At 61.7% G+C, this 19718-nt stretch overlaps 1 protein-coding gene across 7 annotated transcripts; it reads left to right on the top strand.

The window, feature by feature from the left end:
* Positions 1-368: 368 nt before the first annotated feature.
* Positions 369-18420, top strand: GRIN2C (glutamate ionotropic receptor NMDA type subunit 2C). 7 transcript variants are annotated; one of them, XM_082373078.1, is made up of 13 exons: positions 369-652; positions 5952-6365; positions 8414-9012; positions 9316-9430; positions 10479-10690; positions 10847-11012; positions 11356-11509; positions 13366-13491; positions 13807-14036; positions 14424-14584; positions 15085-15272; positions 16215-16447; positions 16912-18420. In XM_082373078.1, exons 1-13 carry the CDS (start codon positions 590-592, stop codon positions 17998-18000), a joined length of 3750 nt encoding a protein of 1249 aa, XP_082229204.1. In that variant the 5' UTR covers positions 369-589; the 3' UTR covers positions 18001-18420. The 7 variants fall into 7 exon arrangements, with proteins under 7 accessions (XP_082229204.1, XP_082229208.1, XP_082229202.1 ...); XM_082373076.1 differs by lacking the exon at positions 369-652 and adding an exon at positions 679-859; XM_082373080.1 differs by lacking the exon at positions 369-652 and adding an exon at positions 922-1256.
* Positions 18421-19718: the final 1298 nt, after the last annotated feature.

Raw genomic sequence — 19718 nt, 5'->3', positions numbered from 1 at the left:
GTACCTCAATGTCCGTAGCCTGTTCACCATCTTTTACACCAGGCCCCAGGATGCTGGCCTCACTTCATAGACTGGGGCATTCTCGGAATTAACCGGCCCAAGGTCACACACCCAGTGAGCTTCGGGCTCCATCCCAGGGTTCCGGGCAGCCTGTTTTCTCCGAGGTTGCACTTGGCCCCGAGTGTCCTGTCGGGTCTGGGGACACAGTCGTGGAGAGGGGAGAAGGGAGGCGAGGGCGGGCAACAAGAGTCCTAGAGCAGCTCGGGAGCGGGCGGCGGGGTGGGCCGGCCGAGGCGGGCCGGGGCGGGGCGGAGGCTGCGGGACCCGGTGGGGCGGGCCCGTGCGGGTGGCGGCGGCGGCGGCAAGCGCTCCGCTACAGCCGGTGGGCGAGCCCTGGAAGCCTGGGAGCGGCGCGCAGCCCAGCCCTGGACGGAGCCGGGCGCCGAGCGGGCCACCAGAGGGGCGCGGGGGGCGGGCCCGGCCCAGCCCGCCAGGCCGCGCCACGGGCACCGGCCCCGCGGCGCCCTAGCAAAGGCGCCCGCCGGGCTAGGACAGCACACGCCAGCGCGCTGAGCCGAGGCGCGGGGACATGCAGCGCGCGGGAGGCGGCCGGCGCGGGCTCTGGGCGCGGGCGCAGCGCCCCTTCCCTCCGGTGAGTGGCGGGCGCTGAGCCGGGGGCGCCAACTTCGCCGCCAACTTGGGGCTGGGCTCAGGCGCGCGCGGGCAAGGACGGCGGAGACAGATGGCGCGGCACCGGGGAGAGTCTGGTGGGCGCAGGGAACCCCAGGAAGGGGGAGCCGGGGGACCGGGACCCTCGGGGACCGGGCCTGGGGTTTGGACCCGGGCGGGCGGAGAGGAGGTGAGGAAGAGAGGCCGAGGTGACAGGCGCGCGGCGGGCGCGAGGGAAGGACGCGGGCGAGGCGTCCAAGACGTTCGTCTCCTGGGTCGCCGAGCCCTCCAGCTCTTTCGCCCGGCGCCGCGGCACCGCAGGGGAGGGTGCGGTGCGGGGACGTGGGAGTCTGAGCTGCGGGCCCCGAAACTGTTGCTGCTGGAAGCCGGGCGGGGGCTGGGGAGCGGGGCTGGGAGCTGGGGCCGCGGCTGGGTTCGGCCAGAGCGAAGGGGGCTGGAGAGGGCACGGAGCAGAGAGGACGAAAGGGGGCTGTCGGTGGCTCCAGGAGCCCGGCCCCCTGCTCCCGGAGGTCTGCTGAACACCTACCGCGCGCAGCTGCCTTCACACCCCCTCCCCTTCACCGGCTGTAAGTCCCCCAGGTCCTCCCCTCCCAGCTCTTCCTTCGGTAGAGCGCTCCCTCCTCTGACCTCAGGAAATCAGCGTGGGCTTCACCGGGTGGTGGGCTCTTCCCAAATGCTGGCCCCGCGCCCGGCGGACCCAGGCTCCGAGGAGGGGAAAGGAAGGGTGGGCGAAGAGGACCTGGGAGAGCCGAGAGCCCGGGTCCGCTGGGCCCTGGCTGCCCCACCAGCGTGTTGCTCTGGTCCCCCGGGGCTTCGACCAGGATCCCCGACGGCGGGGAAGGGGAGCCACTGAGCCTCCTGCAGCAGAAGGCGGTTCGTGCCAGGCCTAGGTGGGCAGGACCAGGGCCATAGGAAGGCAAAAGCACCCAGTGGCCAGAAAATCGCCAAGGGTGCGTCCCACGGCCCATCCCAAGGTCCTGCTGGGTGAGCGAAGGGGGAATTCCCGCGGGGCCCTGACGCTCACCCCACTTGTCCTTGTCCTGCTCATCCGTCGGAACTTCGGGTTCAGTCCCCAGCCCTCTGATAGTGGCACCGCCCTGGCTCGATCCGACCCGGGCTATGGAGAAACTGAGGAAAGGAACTTGGGCGGGGGCGAGGAGCTCGTCTGCTCAATCTCAGAGCCCGCGTCTAGTTTCTGGCTGCGCCAGTCCGTTTCCAACCTGCTCCTAAACCCCGTTAGGAATTCGAAGAGGAACGTGAAGGGGACTGCGTAGGTCGGGAACCGGACTCCTGGGTTCGCCCTAGGGCAGGGCTGCGCTGGTACCCGCCTACAGCCCCGCCTGCCAGGCGAACTCGACGCCCCCCACCCGCGGGGCTTGGGGTGGCGACCCAGCTTGAGGCAGTGGGGATGGGGGCCTGGGAGCCGGGACCCCCGCAGAGGGTAGCAGCGAGGCGGGGGGCGCGGAGTGCGTGGTGCCCAGTTTGGCCGCCAGGAGGCGTGGCGCGGGTTCCCGCGCCCGGAGTTGCCGCCGCTGCTGCCGCCGCATCGCGAGTGTCCTTGAGCCGCGGGTGACGGTGGCTCTCGCCGCTCGCGCCCCCTCCTCCCGCGGGGGGAGCCCGATGCCACGTTCCCTATGAATTATTTATCGCTGGCCTAAAAATACCCCGAACTTCACAGCCCGAGTGTAAGAGATTCCCCCGGGGGTTCCGGGAGGAATCAGCTTGGTGGGGGGGGGCGGGTTCGTCTTGGAGGAGGGACACCTCGGTGACCGCGCCAGTGGGGGCAAGGTGGAGGGGTGGTCTTCTCCCCTGGCGCCTGGGTTCAGGTCTTAGCTCGGCAAAATGGAGGGAGGGAAACCCGACGGCAAAGCCGAGGCCGCTCACTCGGAGGGCAGTGGATCCAGAGGAGCCGCGCAGCCGGGGTCCCTGGGCTCCCGGGAAACAGCGCGGCTGGTGGGTTAGGCCGACTCCTGGGACCGAGGCTCCCGGCCTAGAAGAGGGGGCGGCCATCAGATGTCTGGAGTGTGAGTGCGTGTGCACGTCCGTGTGCGGGAGCCTACCTGGGACTGGGGGAGCAGGGGGAAGAGAAGAGCCCTAAGCTCGTGGAGGTGCTCAGGCCGTTCAAGGTGATGCTGAGTGTCCCCGAAGTGTCACCATTGCCACTCTCCGCCGGGCTTTTTGGGGGTCCGGGTGTTCATCAGATATTAACAGCACGTTTGTGAAAGGTGTGGACGGCAAGTGGGTGGGCAGAGGTCCTTAGGACAACAGGCCAGCGTGGGGCGGGGGCGTCATGCAGTGGGCAAATTCCTGCAACAGGGGGCAAAATGACGGAGGGAGCCATCGCAGGGGCATAGCCAGGAGCTCCCCAACCCAGGAGGGGGTGGGATGGGGGTGGGGGAGAAGGGCAACTGGCTTAGAGCCAGACCCAGACCCTCTGTCTTCTCATCCGTGTTTCCAGAGCTGCCATGCACTAAGGCAGGTGCTCTGTGGGAGAGGGATTTAGGTGGGGCTCTGAAAATTCTGGAATTTGTCCTGTAGACAAGAGAGAGGCAGTGGGAAGAGGACATTGTAGCCTGAGGGAACAGCAGGGCAAAGGCCTGGGGGTGAGGACAGCGGGAGCTGTCTGGGCACCAGACTGGAGGGAGTGTGGGGTGCACGGAGGGGAGGACAGTTGGGGTGCGTGGGGCTCTGTCCATGGGACCCAGGTGTCTGGACTTCATTTGTGGGCACCAGGGAGCAGCTGTACTCTTTGAGGAGGGGTGCAGTGGCCAGAGGACTGTTTCAGGCCAGTGGGGCAGGCGGGGGTGGGTGGATGGGAGGTGGAGAGGTGGGAGGCCAGGGGGAGGCAAGTGGGAGATTGGATCAGGCCAGGGCTCGGGGATGACCTCCTGCCTTGCGGGGGAGGCTGGATGCCACGTGGTGCTGAGACTCTGGAGCCTGAATCTCTTGGAATCTGCCCATTGCTATTTGAAGCTCAGAGACTGGCCTGATTGGGGCCCCTCCCTCCAGGAGCATTCCGCAGTCCCTCCTGGGGAGAGGCAAGACCTGCACCAACTTCCTCTCCTCCTCAACTCCAGTCCTGGAGGACACCTTCCCAGCAGGGAGAGTTTCTAGGGGCAGTTCCCCCTCGGAGTTGAGGGAGGACCTGGGTCCTTCATCTAGAGTCACATGGTCCAAAAGAAACAAAATGAGAGCCACATGTAGGCACATTAGAAAAAGGAAAAAGAAAAGTGAAATGAATTCTAACACTATATTGTTTAACTCAGTGTAGCTAAAATATTTCTTCAACATGTAATCCATATAAAAATATTAGTGAGAGATTTTCTTTTTGTAATACAAAGTCTTCACTCTCCAGCGTGCATATTACACTTCACAGCATACCTCAGTTTGGACGAGCCACATTTAAGTGCCCAGTGGTCCTACGTGACTGGTGGCTGCTGTATTTGACGGCACGGTTCTAGAGCTCAGAGCTGGGAGGCGTAAGTGGGGAAAGCTTCGGGCTTCCCAGAGGATGGGGAACCTACAGGGGTGGGCAGAGATGAGCACAGAGAGGCCTTGCAAAGGCAGAAATGAACCCGACTGTGCTCTTTGCAGGTGTGATTTGAAATCCCTGATTGGAGGTAGTGGTGGGCACGGCACGCTTAGGTTCCCACCCTAGAATCACACGCCTCCGGGCTGACGTTCTAAGTCAGTGTACTGGGAAACCATACACAGAGGGAGATTTCAAGGGCACAAAAATGAGCACTCCCCTGCCAAAAATCCTGTCTTCTCATTTTGAAATGAAACCAAGCCCAGCCTGGTCACCATTTGGCTCTCCCCTGTTCAGAAGTTTCACTGGGGATGTGATGGAGTTGGAGAGGGTGGCAAAGCTGTGGCCGATGGCCAGCTGGGAGGGAGAGCTGCATCCATGGGTACCATTCACCGGTGTGGCTGTTTGTCCAAAAGCAATGACGTTTGTTTCGCAGGGATACACGTCAGGCCCTTGGGGAAGGTTAAAAAATCCCTCACACCAGCGACGGCCGAGGGTGGCAGGTCATGTGTGAGATACCTCGGGGTTTCAGGTGACCCCGAGCCCTGAACAAATCAGTGGTGACACACTCCTGCTGTGGAAGAGCTGCTACTAATTGAGGCCACGGAGGGTAGAGTAGGGATATCCAGTGCCCAGGAGGAGGGGGCTTTGTGCCAAGTAGGATTATGAAGGGCGGGGCCCTTGGGGATGTTAGATTCAGTTTAGGATGGAGAAGGTGTGTGTGTGTGTGCGTGTGTGTGTGTGTGTGTGTTACAAGAGCTGCCTTCCTTTACCTGGCTGTGGGGCTGTCACCTATAGGATAAGGATACTGATAACAGTGGTTAGCCCTCCCACTGCTGTGAAGTAGGTCCTGTGATTACTGCAGGCAAGAAATCATGGCTCAGAGAGGCTAAGCAACTTCCCCAAGATCACACAGTTAGTAAGTGGCAGAACTGGGACTTGAACTCAGGTCTCTCTGACTCATATCCATGCAGTTGGTACCAGGTTAGCATTTTTTTTTTAAATAAATTTATTTATTTATTTTTGGCTGCTTTGGGTTTTCCTTGCTGCACCCGGGCTTTCTCTAGTTGTGGCGAGCGGGGGCTACTCTTTGTTGTGGTGCGCGGGCTTCTTATTGCGGTGGCTTCTCTTGTTGTGGAGCACAGGTTCTAGGCGCACGGGCTTCAGTAATTGTGGCACGCAGGCTCAGTAGTTGTGGCTCGCGGGCTCTAGAGCGCAGGCTCAGTAGTTGTGGCGCACGGGCTTAGTTGCTCCGCGGCATGTGGGATCTTCCCGGACCAGGGCTTGAACCTGGGTCCCCTGCATTGGCAGGTGTACTCCCAACCACTGCGCCACCAGAGAAGTCCCACCAGATTAGCATTTGCTGTGAACCTTCCTGGGTCAGAACCCAGATGGATGAGTTTCCAAAGGTCTGGCCTTTCTAGCCAAGCCTGATGTTCAACAGTAGAATGGAAGTAGTGAGCACCTATTCTGGTCACGTTCTTCCCAGGTCCTGCCCTCTGGGCTGCGCTTGGACGCTCAGCTAACCTCTCTGTCTCTTTCTCTTTGTCTGTCTGTGTCTGTCTGTCTCCCCCTCTCTCTGCCTCCCTTTGTGGAGGGAGGTTTCTCCCTCTTCTCTTTCATCCTCTGGGTGTGTGTCCCTCTGACTCTGGCCTTTGCCTCCTCTCTGTCATTCATCTTTTCTCTCTGTGCCTCTGTCCCCCTCCCTGTGCCTATCCTGGTCTCTCCACAGGACCCTCCAGTGGACATGGGTGGGGCCCTGGGGCCGGCCCTGCTGCTCACCTCCCTCCTTGGTGCCTGGGCAGGGCTGGGCCCGGCACAGGGCGAGCAGGCTGTGACGGTGGCCGTGGTGTTTGGCAGCTCGGGGCCACCGCAGGCCCAGGCCCGTACCCGCCTCACCCCCCAGAGCTTCCTGGACCTGCCCCTGGAGATCCAGCCACTCACTGTGGGTGTCAACGACAGCAACCCCAGCAGTCTTCTCACCCAGATCTGCGGGCTCCTGGGCACTGCCCGGGTCCACGGCATCGTCTTTGAGGACAACGTGGACACCGAGGCCGTGGCCCAGATCCTCGACTTCATCTCCTTCCAGGCCCACGTGCCTATCCTCAGCATCAGTGGGGGCTCTGCTGTGGTCCTCACCCCCAAGGTGCCCATTCAAAGTCATGTCCCTACATCCCATGAGCCTGGAGCCAGGCTGGGGCTGGGGGAGAGGGGCTGAGTCTGGGCCAGGGAGACACTTAGGTCCTGGGAAACTGGGATTGGGTGGGCCCAGCAAGGGGGTGAGGGCTGAGGGAGGCATGGGTGAGGGAGGAGAAGGCTGTGGGAATGATGTTCCTATGTTCTAGAAGATAAACTTTCTGAGCTGCTTTCACATTTGTGTCTGGATGAGGGATGGGCAGGTACCAAACCCACCTCTGGTTCTGGGGCAGCCCTCGCCCACCTTCTCCCTGTTTTTCTGGCCTTCCGTGGTCAGGCTCCAGACCCAGAAGTGCAGGGCCAGGCTGGGTGTGGGATCTGATGTAGCTGGCCTGCAGGGGAGAGCATCCAAGGGCAGGTCACGCCCTTGCTGTCCTGTGGGGAGAAAGTTCTAAACACACATTCACCAGCAATCACAGCTGGGATCCTAGTCCTGAAGGAAAAACACAGGATGCCCTGAGGGAGTCCAGTGGGACCCCTTCTGGGTCTGGGGTTGGTCAGAGAAGGTCTCCTAAGAAATGACACCTAAGCCGAGACCTGGAGGATGAGGGGGTTGACAAGGTATGTGTGTGGGGTGGACTGGGGGAGAGTGTCCCAGGCGGAGGGAGCAGGTGGTGTGAACATCCAGAGGTGAGAAGGAGCACAGAGTTTTTGAGGAACAGAGAGGAGCCTGGAGAGGGAGGTGAGGTCCCAACCACACGGGAAGACATTTGGGTTTTGCCCTAAGTAAGTGAGGAACTGAAGAAGGTGCTGAGGGGAGACTGATCTGATTTGCCTTTCTTTTATGATTATATTTTTATTATGGGGAATTTCGAGCATACATAAAAGTAGAAGAGTATAATGACCCCATGTATCCCCTATCCAGCCCAGGCCAACCATGCCTCATCCTTACCCCCACCCACTTCTCCTCTTCTGTTTCATTGTGAAGCAAGGCCCAGACACAATATTTATTCCATCCATAAATACTTCAATACACATCTCTAGATGATAGGACTTTACAAAATAATAAAACCACCATACATCATCACATCTAAAAAATAATAAAAATTCCTTAACATCATAAAATATCCAGGCAGTGTTCAAATCTTCCGCATTGTCTCATAAATGTTTATTTTTATGTCTGTTGACTTGAATCAGGAGCCAAATTAGGTTCCCACGTGGCGATTGGTTGGTATGACTTAGGAGTCTTCCCTCTCAAGGCTCCTCCTCCATCTCTCTTTTCCTTGCAGATTTGTTTGTTGAAGGAACTGGGTTACTTGTCCTGTAGAGTTTTCTCGGAGTTGCTTTTTTAAAAGATTGGGACAGTCGCAGTGTGGTGAAATCTTGGAGGGGCTGCAGTGGCGGCGGGGAACCCACAGCTAGGAGAGGCTTGCGCTAGCCCAGGCTCGATCTTGCGGCGTCCTGGGCGTTTGTGGGGGCAGAGGCAGTAGAGAGGAAGAATATTCTCATCCCCAGGGCTCCACAGAGGATGGTGCTTTCCCAGTTACCTGTGGGCCTGACATTAGCTCTCAGCACGGTGGTTCTCCACCCTCACAGTGCTTTAGAAAAATACAGACACCCAGTGTACCATTTCTAAGATTCCCATTCAGTTGGTCTGGACTAGCGGGCTCAAGAGTCACCTGAAGAGCTTGTTGAAATACAGATTCCCGGGCGCCATCCTCAGAGATTCTGATCCAGCAGGTGTGCACTGCGCCCGAGAATTTGCATTTCCTGCAAGCTCCCAGCTGCTGCTGCCGCTGCTGGTTTGCGGTCCAGCCTTGGTCAGGCACGAATATTTTAAAAACCTCTCCAGGCCATTCCAATGGGCGGCAGGGGCTGGGAACCACGTGCGGGGCGGGCTGGCGGGCGCGAGGGAGGTTATCGCGAGACTAGGGCTCCCGGGACGCCCAGCACCTTCCGACGCAAGGGCGTGTGGGGGTTGGCGGAGGGAGTGGAAGTTGGGGCGGGGCGGGACTCGGCTCGCCCCACCCCCCGCTCAGGCCCCACCCCTCCCCCTAGGAGCCGGGCTCCGCCTTCCTGCAACTGGGCGTGTCCCTGGAGCAGCAGCTGCAGGTGCTGTTCAAGGTGCTGGAGGAGTACGACTGGAGCGCGTTCGCCGTGATCACCAGCCTGCACCCGGGCCACGCGCTCTTCCTCGAGAGCGTGCGCGCCGTCGCCGACGCCAGCTACGTGGCCTGGCGGCTGCTGGACGTGCTCACGCTGGAGCTGGGCCCCGGCGGGACGCGCGCCCACACCCAGCGCCTGCTGCGCCAGCTCGACGCCCCGGTGCTGGTGGCCTACTGCTCGCGCGAGGAGGCCGAGGTGCTCTTCGCCGAGGCGGCCCAGGCCGGCCTGGTGGGGCCCAGGCACGTGTGGCTGGTGCCCAACCTGGCGCTGGGCAGCACCGACGCGCCCCCCGCCGCCTTCCCCGTGGGCCTCATCAGCGTCGTCACCGAGAGCTGGCGCCTCAGCCTGCGCCAGAAAGTCCGCGACGGCGTGGCCATCCTGGCCCTCGGCGCCCACGGCTACCGGCGCCAGCACGGCGCCCTGCCCGCCCCGGCTGGGGAGTGCCGCGGCCACCCTGGGCCTGTCAGCCCTGCCCGGAAGGCCTTCTACAGGTGGGCACCTGCCCAGGGCATAGGATGGCCACGAGTGGCCGTGAGTTTGGGCTCACTGGTCACACCTCCCACTAGGTGTGTGCCTGGGGCCAAGTGACCTCACCTCTCTGGGCCATTGTTTCTTCATCTGAGAAAAGAGCGGGGTGTGAGGGTGTGGTGAGGATCTCGGGGGTCAACACAGGGAAACAGAACAATAAGTACACAAATGCTACCTGTTGGTGGCGGTGATGAGGCAGATGGTGGGGGAGGGCACATCTGGTCCTGGTCAGGGCTAAGGGGACCCTGGCTTCTCCCCCCTCTCAGGCACCTACTGAATGTCACCTGGGAGGGCCGGGACTTCTCCTTCAGCCCTGGTGGGTACCTGGTCCAGCCCACCATGGTGGTGATCGCCCTCAACCGGCACCGCCTCTGGGAGATGGTGAGAAGGGGGTGAGCCCAGGGGCCCTCGGTATCCTTTCATTTTATCCCCCCCTCTTGTCCCACAGCTGACCAGAGAGTCCCTTCTGTCCCTCATCCTGCCCCTCATCCTTCAGGTCTCAGCTGAAACATTTCCATTGAGAAGGCTTCCAGATCCCCCAGGGGGTCTGAGGCAGCCCTGCTCCGGGCTCCCACAACACCCTTCACTATAGAACTTATCAAGCACTCTTATTACACAGTCCTGCCCCTGGAGGAGTAACCCACAGCTGTGCTGGCTAGACGGACACGTAAACAAATAGAATTTGGGGAGGTCAGTGCTTAAGAAAAAATGTTTGCAAAGCATTAGGGGGATAGAGAGGAGGGGCAGAAATTAGTTCTGCCTTCAAAGGAGGAAACTGGGGAGGGCTTCACAGAAGTTGGGACATTTGGGCTGGGCAATGGATGGTTGAGTAGGAGCCCATCGGGAAGGGATAGTAGCCTGGTATAGACTGAGGGGAAGGAGGGTTTAGAGTTTTGGGATCTTAGTTCCCCGACCAGGGATTGAACCAGGGCCCATGGCAGTGAAAGCGCCGAGTCTTAACCACTGGACGGCCAGGGAATTCCCCTGGAGCATTTTTAAGTGATGCATTTGGAGGTGTGGAGACTGGGGAAGAAGGGTAGGGTGATGGAGGTAAATTGGACCCGTGAAGGGCCTTGAGTGCTGGGCTAAGGACTTTATGTGAAGCTTGGGGGAATGAGTGCGGTGTGACAGGCTCAGGTCTGGGCTTTAGGAAGATGCCGTGAGCCAGCAGCAGTGTGGAGGCTGGACGGGGAAGTGCAGGGACCAGAAGCCGGCAGGCTGCAGGAAGCCCTCCCCTTGCGCAGCCCCTTGCCCCGACTCTCCTGTTCTCCAGATGCTCCCGCCCCAGGCCCTGCTTCGTCCTGCCCCAAGTGACCTTAGGTGTGGTGGGGGGATTCTTGGTCCTGGCAGGCCTCGCCCAGCGGCCCCACCTATAGCGTGGGCTTAGTGGGGCTGAAGGTCCCGGGCTGAGGCCGGTCACCCTCTGCAGGTGGGGCGCTGGGACCATGGTGTCCTCCACATGAAGTACCCGGTGTGGCCTCGCTACAGTGCCTCCCTGCAGCCCGTGGTGGACAGCCGGCACCTGACGGTGGCCACGCTGGAAGAGCGACCCTTTGTCATCGTGGAGAGCCCCGACCCTGGCACAGGCGGCTGCGTGCCCAACACTGTGCCTTGCCGCCGGCACGGCAACCACACCTTCAGGTCCGCGAGAACACCCGGGAGGCCCGGTGTGAGCCGTGTGCCACCGTGCGATGGCGGGCATTGTGTGTGTCTTATGCTTGGGTATAGGAGTGGGCGTCCACCCGCCAGGCTGGGAGGAGCCACTGGCTCTGACCCCTGCTGGTCTTTTGGTGGCAGCAGTGGTGACACGGCCCCCTACACCAAGCTTTGCTGTAAGGGCTTCTGCATCGACATCCTCAAGAAGCTGGCCAAGGTGGTCAGGTTCTCCTACGACCTGTACCTGGTGACCAACGGCAAGCATGGCAAGAGGGTGCGCGGCGTGTGGAACGGCATGATCGGGGAGGTAGGCCCGCCCCCAGGCCACCTGAGCCCGCCCACCTGCCCGCCTGCTGCCCTGGGCCCCATCCATCCGTCAGCCACCCCCCGATGTTCCTTAGGTGTTTCCTCCTGTTCTGGGGATCAGTCAGGGTGGGACCCAGGCCCAGCTCCTAAGGGTCTCCAAACTGGCAGGGGCACTGTGCTGGCACCAATGATGACCCCTGGGGTCAGTACTGAAAGTGGAGCTCTGAGGACCCAAGTGGGAACAACTGACTCAGCTGGTGGGTGCTGGGTGTGGGGCTGGGAGGGGAGTGGGGGAGTCTTCCAGCCTGCGGGAGCCCCTCCTCTGATCCGGCCCTGACCCCCAGGTGTACTACAAGCGGGCAGACATGGCCATTGGCTCCCTCACCATCAATGAGGAGCGCTCCGAGATCGTGGACTTCTCTGTGCCCTTCGTGGAGACGGGCATCAGCGTGATGGTGGCTCGCAGCAACGGCACCGTCTCCCCCTCGGCCTTCCTGGGTGCGGCTCGGGGTGGGCAGGGATAGTGCAGAGGGGCCCACGAAGTGGACGTGTGGAGCATGGGTGGAGATGGGGAGCTTGGGGTGGACCCTCAGAGGGCAGCACTGCAGCCTTGGGTGCCTTGGAGGTTAGCCAGAGGCCTGAGCTATAATAGGTGAGTAGAACAGAGAGGGAAGAGGTGACGTCCAGGTTCAGTCTTGAGCCTGGGTGCTCGGTAAGGGCGGGGGATGGGGAGAGCGGGGTAAAAGGTGGCGCCATCGTGAGGGACAGGAAAACCAGGAAGGCAGGCTGCCTTCAGGAGGTGCCTGGTGGGCTGGGACATTGTTTTTGTTTTTTTGTTTCATTTTTTGTCCTCATGGCTTGTGGGATCTTAGTTCCCTGACCAGGGATTGAACCCGCACCCTCAGCAGTGAAAACGCAGAGTCCTAACCACTGGACCACCAGGGAATTCCTGGGCTGGGACATTGGGACAAAGGGAGAAGATTCATGGGGAGTTGGAAGAGCCAACCCAGAGCATGGGAAGCCGGACTAGTGTCTGACTTGATTAGGAATTCAGCATTTCTTGGGCAGCTCCCTTGTGCCAGGTCCCATGCTAGGTGCTGGGATCCGGCCATAGTCCTGGCCTTCCCAGAGCGCCCAGTCAGAAGTTCAGGTGGGACTTGCAGTGTGGGATGGTTCAAAGAGCCCTGAGGACAGGTGAGCCTCTCGACCAGGAACAGAAGAGGGAATCCCAGGTCTGCTTCTTCCTGCTGTGTGGCCTTGGGCAAGTCACTGAACCTCTCTGAGCAGGGTTCCTCAGCCACAGGGAAGGCAATAAACTCCACTTCGCAGAATGGGCATTGTATCAAAGGAGCAAATGCTTTGGGCAGTAATGACTTCTCACTCAGGGAGACTGAAATGATTTTGTCAGAAACCTCAGGTCGGTCTCCCCAGCCCCTCAGGCCTCAGTTTCTGTGTCAGTAGGATGAGGCGTAAGACTTGGCTTCAGAGCTCTGATTCCAAGCAGCTCACCCATGCTGGGCCCGGGGGTGGGGGGGTGGAGTTCCAGACCCAGGAGCGTGGGCAGTGGTGCTGGCGGCGAGGAAGGAGAGGAGGAAAGCAGAGGGCCTGCCCCTGAGCTTGCTCCTGTGGCTTTGAGGGGCCACCCTCAGGGGCTGAGGGGTGGAAGAGGTTGCAGGCAGAAGCAGGGGGATGGGAGGGGAAAGGGAAATAGCATGGGGTGCTGGCCCTCTTTTGTGAAAGGAAGTGGGGGGAAGAGGGAGAATGAGAGCCAGGGGAGATGCGGAATCAAAGGGAGGTTTCCTTGGGTGGGTGATGGGTGACGGGACCCTGGCCCAGGGCAGATGGAGGGTGGGTGACGGGTGACGGGACCCTGGCCCAGGGCAGATGGAGGGTGGGTGACGGGTGACGGGACCCTGGCCCAGGGCAGATGGAGGGTGGGTGACGGGTGACGGGACCCTGGCCCAGGGCAGATGGAGGGTGGGTGACGGGTGACGGGACCCTGGCCCAGGGCAGATGGAGGGTGGGTGACGGGTGACGGGACCCTGGCCCAGGGCAGATGGAGGGTGGGTGATGGGTGACGGGACCCTGGCCCAGGGCAGATGGAGGGTGGGTGACGGGTGACGGGACCCTGGCCCAGGGCAGATGGAGGGGAGAGACCAGGAATGCTGAGGAGCCTGACCTCCCTGGGGGAGGGCGTCTCTCCTGGGGCTCCACTGCTCTGACAGTCAGAGACCCCTCAGCTCAGTCCACGGGGCTGATGACCACACGGCCCCACCTGTCTGCACCCAGAACTCCTGAGCTGCTGGGGGGAGAGACCGCGCCAACGCCTCTCAGCCTCCTCCCTCTGTTCCCAGAGCCCTACAGCCCTGCCGTGTGGGTAATGATGTTTGTCATGTGCCTCACCGTGGTGGCCATCACCGTCTTCATGTTCGAGTACTTCAGCCCCGTCAGCTACAACCGGAGCCTCACCAGCGGCAAGAGTCAGCTCCCACCTGGGCCTGGGAGCAGGGGCAGGGCTGGAACTTCCAGGAGGGGTGGGTTCAGGGCCAGTGGGGCCTCTCAGAGAATGCCCCGTGGGGGAGGTCCCTGGCCTTCAGACAGTATGCAGGGGGCCAATCAGATACATGAGAGAGAGAGAAGCAAGGTGAGTTGACGTGCCCGGGGGTGGGGATGGCCGGGGATGCGGTCTCCCCCCGGGACAGAGCGGAGACAGGAGCTGTGGAGTCGGGTGGGCTGAACCTGATCCCCTCTGTGCCGGGCAAGAGGGGCACCAGTGTCCCCCCTTTCACCCCCAGAGTCTGGGGGCCCGTCCTTCACCATCGGCAAGTCTGTGTGGCTGCTCTGGGCACTGGTCTTCAACAACTCGGTGCCCATCGAGAACCCCCGGGGCACCACCAGCAAGATCATGGTCCTGGTCTGGGCCTTCTTCGCCGTCATCTTCCTCGCCAGCTACACTGCCAACTTGGCCGCCTTCATGATCCAGGAGCAGTACATCGACACTGTGTCTGGCCTCAGTGACAAGAAGGTTCTGGAGCCCCAGAGGGTGCTGTTGGAGGGTGGGGGGGATGCCGCAGCCAGGGGCAGGCCTTGGGTGGGACACAGGACAGTTGGAATCAGTGGAATTTGAAGTGGAGGCGGGAGCAGGAAGAAGCCGGGGAGCCTGGGGACGAGGGGGCTGGGGACGGGGACGGGGAGAGACGGCTCAGGTCCACGGACTAAGTGGCCTTGAGTAAGTCTCTCCCTGTCCCGGCCTCAGTTTCCCCATTTGTAAAACACAGGCGTGGGCTGGACAGTCTCTTAAGACCATGCTGCGCTCGCTATTCAAGTCCAGACCAGGGGGATGGGGTCGGGCCCGGGGGCGCCTGGAGGGTTGGAGGAGGGGTTATGAATGGCGGCTGTCCTCTGCGCGCAGTTCCAGCGGCCTCAGGATCAGTACCCGCCCTTCCGCTTCGGCACCGTGCCCAACGGCAGCACGGAGCGGAACATCCGCAGCAACTACCGCGACATGCACACCCACATGGTCAAGTTCAACCAGCGCTCAGTGGAGGACGCGCTTAGCAGCCTCAAGATGGGGTGGGTCCGCAGTCCTGCACCCACCCTCTGACTGTCTCTACCCACGTGTCTCCCCGAGAGACCCAAGGTGGGACGGTGAGACTGGGTTGCCATGTAGGACCCCCGGGGAGCGGGGGAGGAGGTCTTGGGGCAGAGTGAAGCTTGAGGACACCCACCAGAGCCCAGAGACGCAGCTGTGGTATTGACCAAGGTTCAGCCTTGCCCTCAGGTGTTGGTTGTGACCTTCTTAGGATCTTTAGGGGCCTGGAGGGCAGAGAGGGTGTGTCCTCTGGGGGCAGAGTGTCCCCTGGCCTCTCTGAGGAGGAGGGTAGGTGGGGTTCCGAAGCTGTGGGAGGGGGCTTCTCTGCATCAGGACCCCAGAGAACTAGAGAAGGCTCTGCCCATCCATCCCTCCTGGGTGGTGGTCAGTGGGCTCACGTGGCCCAGACCCCTGTCGGGCCCCAGGTTTGGTGCCCTGAACCCCACTTGATCCCTGGCCTAAGGGCTTAGCCTGTCCCCAGGAAGCTGGATGCCTTCATCTATGACGCTGCTGTCCTCAACTACATGGCGGGCAAGGACGAGGGCTGCAAGCTGGTCACCATCGGCTCTGGCAAGGTCTTTGCCACCACCGGCTATGGCATCGCCATGCAGAAGGACTCCCACTGGAAGCGGGCCATAGACCTGGCGCTCCTGCAGTTCCTGGGGGACGGTGGGTGCAGCCGCTGATGGGGGCTGGGGCGGGTCCCAGGTGGGCCACAGAGCCCGTGGTCGGGACAGCTGCCCGATGGCTGGTCAACATCTCCACCAGTGTCCTCTGAGTGCCCAGGGCCCGCCGGCGCGGAGAGAGGTCTCTGGGGGTGAGAGGTGGGTGCAGTGGCTGGGTGGGGGGTATTAGGAGCAGCTGGATGGAGACGTGGGGAGGGATTGGTTTGCCGGGAGGGAGCAGGAAATAGCTGGGGAGTCCTTGCAGGATGGGAAGACGGGCCACACAGTGGAGGTTGGGGGCATGTGAACTCCTTTACTTTTCCTCAAGACCCCTCCCCTCCATTGCCATCTTGAGATGACCTGGGGTAGTGCCAACAGCCTGCCTAATCCCAGAGCCAGAACCCAGGTTTGCCTTGGTACCCCGGGGGCTCACATGTGTGAGCGGTCCGGCTGGGTTGCCCCAACACCCAGAGACAGCTTTGAATTTAGAGTCCCAACCCTATTAGATAAATAACTGTCTGGTTTTCCATCAGTGCCACAGAATAATGCGAGTGATAACAATGAAAGTGCTTGCAGCCTCCTTGGGGGCCTAGGCCTTTTGTCTCTGTGTGCCCAGCTCCATGCCTGGCATGGAGGTGATCAATAAGTATTTGATGAATAAATGAATGATAAAATTTATGCAGTCAACAAGCCTTTGCTGGGCATGTGGAGTGTGGGCTTGTGGGAGGTGGGCATGCCAGAGGCTGGCATTCCCCCCCAAGCTCCCACTCTGCTCTCCTTCCTCCCTGCTCATGGACACCCCCTCCCCCCATCCTCCCCTCCCGGGCTGGATCCCTGTGTGGTCCTACAGGGGGGTGGTACCCTGGCCCCAGACCCCTCCTCACTCCAGGCTTGGGTGAGCACCGGAAGGGTCCTTCCTGAGCCAGGTGTGCCTCGCCCCCACCAGGGGAGACCCAGAAGCTGGAGACGGTGTGGCTCTCGGGGATCTGCCAGAATGAGAAGAACGAGGTGATGAGCAGCAAGCTGGACATCGACAACATGGCCGGCGTCTTCTACATGCTGCTCGTGGCCATGGGGCTCGCCCTGCTGGTCTTCGCCTGGGAGCACCTGGTGTACCGGAAGCTGCGCCACTCGGTGCCCAGCGCGTCCCGGCTGGACTTCCTGCTGGCCTTCAGCAGGGTGGGTGCCCACTCCACCCTAGACAGGCCCCAGCTTTAGGGGCAGCAACCCAGCTAAGCGAGAGCTGGCCATGGCCCCATTTACAGATGTAAAAACTGAGGTCTGGAGAGGTGGCATGGCCTGCCAGCATCACACAGCAGGTGAGAAGCAGAGCCCTCTTCCGACAGGCAGGGCAGGACTTTGGAGCCAGGCTGACCGGGGTTCGAGTCCTCACTGCCATTTACAAGCTGTGTGACTTTAGGAGGAGTTAAACCTCTTGGTGCCTCAGAGAGCTCCACTGTAAACTCTCCCAGCGGCACACAGTAGACGCTTAACAAATGTTAGTTACTTCCTGGGGCTTAGAGACACCTGGGCTGATGCTTCCCACCTGGGCGTGGGGCGTGGGGCGTGGGGCGTGGGGCGGTCGGCGGTCCCGGAAGGGCGGGCGCCGCTCACGCCGTGTCGGTCTCCTGCTTTCCGCCCAGGGCATCTACAGCTGCTTCAGCGGGGTGCAGAGCCTGGCCAGCCCCGCGCGGCCGCCCAGCCCGGACCTCACCGCCGGCCCGGCCCAGGTCAGCGTGCTCAAGATGCTGCAGGCGGCGCGCGACATGGTGACCACGGCGGGCGTGAGCAGCTCCCTGGACCGCGCCACGCGCACCATCGAGAGCTGGGGCGGCGGTCGCCGTGAGCCCCCGCCGCCCGCCTGCCCCAGTCCGCGGCCGCCCACCCCCGGCCCGAGCCCCATGGGCTGCGGGCCGCCGGGCGGGGGCCGCACCGCGCTGGGGCGTAGGGCCCCGCAGCCCGCGGGCCGCCCCCCGACGCCCGGGTCCTCCCTACCCGACGTCTCCCGGGTGTCTGGCCGGCCGGCCTGGGAGGCGCGGTGGCCGTTGGTGGCCGGGCGCGGCGGGCGGCACCTCTCGGGCTCCGAGCGGCGCGCGCTCCCGGAGCGCCCTCTGTCGCCCGAGCGCTGTCACTACAGCTCCTTCCCTCGAGCCCACCGGTCAGGGTGCCCCTTCCTTCCCCTCTTCCCGGAGCCCCCCGAGCCCGAGGACCTGCCGCTGCTCGGGCCGGAGCAGCTGGCCCGGCGGGAGGCTCTCCTGCGCGCGGCCTGGGCCCGAGGTTCGCGCCCGCGCCACGCTTCCCTGCCCAGCTCGGTGACCGAGGCCTTCGCCTGGCCCAGCTCGGAGCCCTCCCGGTGTGCCCGCCCAGCCTGCGGGCGCTGGACGCAGGCGCAGTCGATGCGGCTGCCGTCCTACCGGGAGGCCTGCCAGGAGGGGGTGTGGGCAGGGTGCCCCCCCTGGCCGCACGGACAGCACGCCTGCCTCCACGCCCATGCCCACCTGCCGCTTTGCTGGGGGGCTGTCTGCCCTCACCTCCCACAATGTGCCAGCCACGGCCCCTGGCTTCCTGGGGCTTGGGGGCCTCCGGGGCACAGGGGCAGGACCCTGGGGCTGAGCACAGAATACAGGGACACTGGGGGGCTGGAAGAGGTCAGCAGGGTGGCCTGTGGGGTGCACGGCTTCCCCCGACCTTGCACCTGGAGGCGGATCTCCAGCTTGGAGTCAGAAGTGTGAGGTGTCAGCTATTCTGGTCCCTGCTCAGCTGGATTCTCCGCCTGGCACTGCCAGCATTAGGGGGTAGGTGGGCTCGGGCTTTTCTGGCTTCTGCCATGAAATCCTGGCCATGGGAACCCAGTGACAGATGTTGTCTTCCATGGTCAGCTCAGCGACCTCAGCAGCCTCAGGTCCTGGTGTGGGCTGGGCTTTTGCTATCTTCTTATGCAAATCACTTCCCACCTGGCCTGGAGTCACGGGGAGCAGTGAGGTCTCCCTGCCCTGCTGTGAGCCAATCCCTGGTCATGGCTTCTGGGGGCTTGGTGTGGGAGCATGGAGGCTGGAGCTCGGGGTTGGGGCAGGGCGGTCCTGCTCCTGGCTTCAGCTGGCTGGAGTTTCTTCTCCTCAGAGTGCTGGGACATTAAACAAACCTTTTACAACCCACTGGTCCTGGCTGCCTCATTCTGCATCCCTGGAGGGGGCACACCAGAGCTGGTAGGCAATAGGAGCATCATGGGAGTATCCCAGATGGGGTGTCTGCCTAGAGCAGGTGGGCAGCTCCCTTTGTGGAGTATCCGGGAGGTAAGGCTGAGAGAGGGCTCCAGGCAGCAGAAGCCACTTGGTATTCAGTGCCAGCTCCCGCCTGCCTTGGTGCCAAATGAGACAAATGTGCTCAGCACGGGGGCTCTGGTGGTGATGGATGGAGCTCATCCTTCAATTTCCTTGAAAAGAAGGGCCCATGCCAGGGGCTCTGGGGGTTCTGCCCTGCCAGGGCCCCCCATGGGAGCCTGACAATGTTATGGTGGAAACGGCGGAGGGAGGTCTGTTGTGGGGAACCTGCTGGGCTCTCCTGGGCCCTGGCCAGCTGTGTTCACCCCGTGGTGGCTGTGCAGGGCTCGGACTGCCTGCTGGCTCTGGAAACCTGGCATGGGTGGCTTCTGGGGTCAGGCACGGCTCAGCCTTGGGAGGGAAAGACCTCCAGGTCAGAGAATCTGTCCCACATCTCAGTTCTCTGTCCTCCCTCTGGGGCTCTCAGCCCCACCTCCTTCCTCTGTCACATGTCATTGGCTGTGAACCATCTAAAAAGATGGCTCTTGCTTACCATTTTCAATGCTTTCACTTCTGTGATTACATTTAGCCCCACAATGACTAAAGCAAGCCAGCACTCCTTCCATCCGTTCGGCAAACACGGTGAGCATAATTGGTGCCGTTAGAGCCTTTTCTAACTGTGAGCCTGTGAAGTCCAAGGCCTTGTTGTCCCCGGCAATTTGGGTGAAGCAGGGCAGAAACTTAACTCCATGTAGTAGGGAGGGGGCTGGGGAGGGCAGCGCTGGATGCCAGTACCACGTGCAGCCACGGCCCAGGGCCCTTACCCACACGGCTCCCTTATGGCTCCCAGGAGGCTGGGTCCCCTCTCCACTCTCCAAATATTCCACTGCTGGGGCTGGAGCCATGAAAACTGGAAGTTTTTTTGTTTGGTTTTAGGGGTGAGAGCCGCTGAAATGGTAGAGTGGCGGAAATTGCCAGTACCCCTCCGTTCCTGGCTGGAGGGCCTGACAACCGCAAGAATGGGTGCCCCCCCCAGCCCATTATAGTCAATTTCACATTCTCTGCCCCATGGATTTTCACGGATCCAGGTCCAGGATCGGGGGGCTCAAAAACAGGTTGTGAGTGTGAGTCTAGGAGGGTGCTAGAGGCCAGTGCCACGGAAGGGAGCTTGACCTCGGTTGCAGCCACTG

The sequence above is a fragment of the Balaenoptera borealis genome, assembly GCF_965194805.1.
Source record: "Balaenoptera borealis genome assembly, chromosome: 20".
Classification (NCBI taxonomy): Eukaryota; Metazoa; Chordata; class Mammalia; order Artiodactyla; family Balaenopteridae; genus Balaenoptera; species Balaenoptera borealis.
Note: the sequence above shows the minus strand (reverse complement) of the source record. Positions and strands in the feature narration are given on the sequence as shown.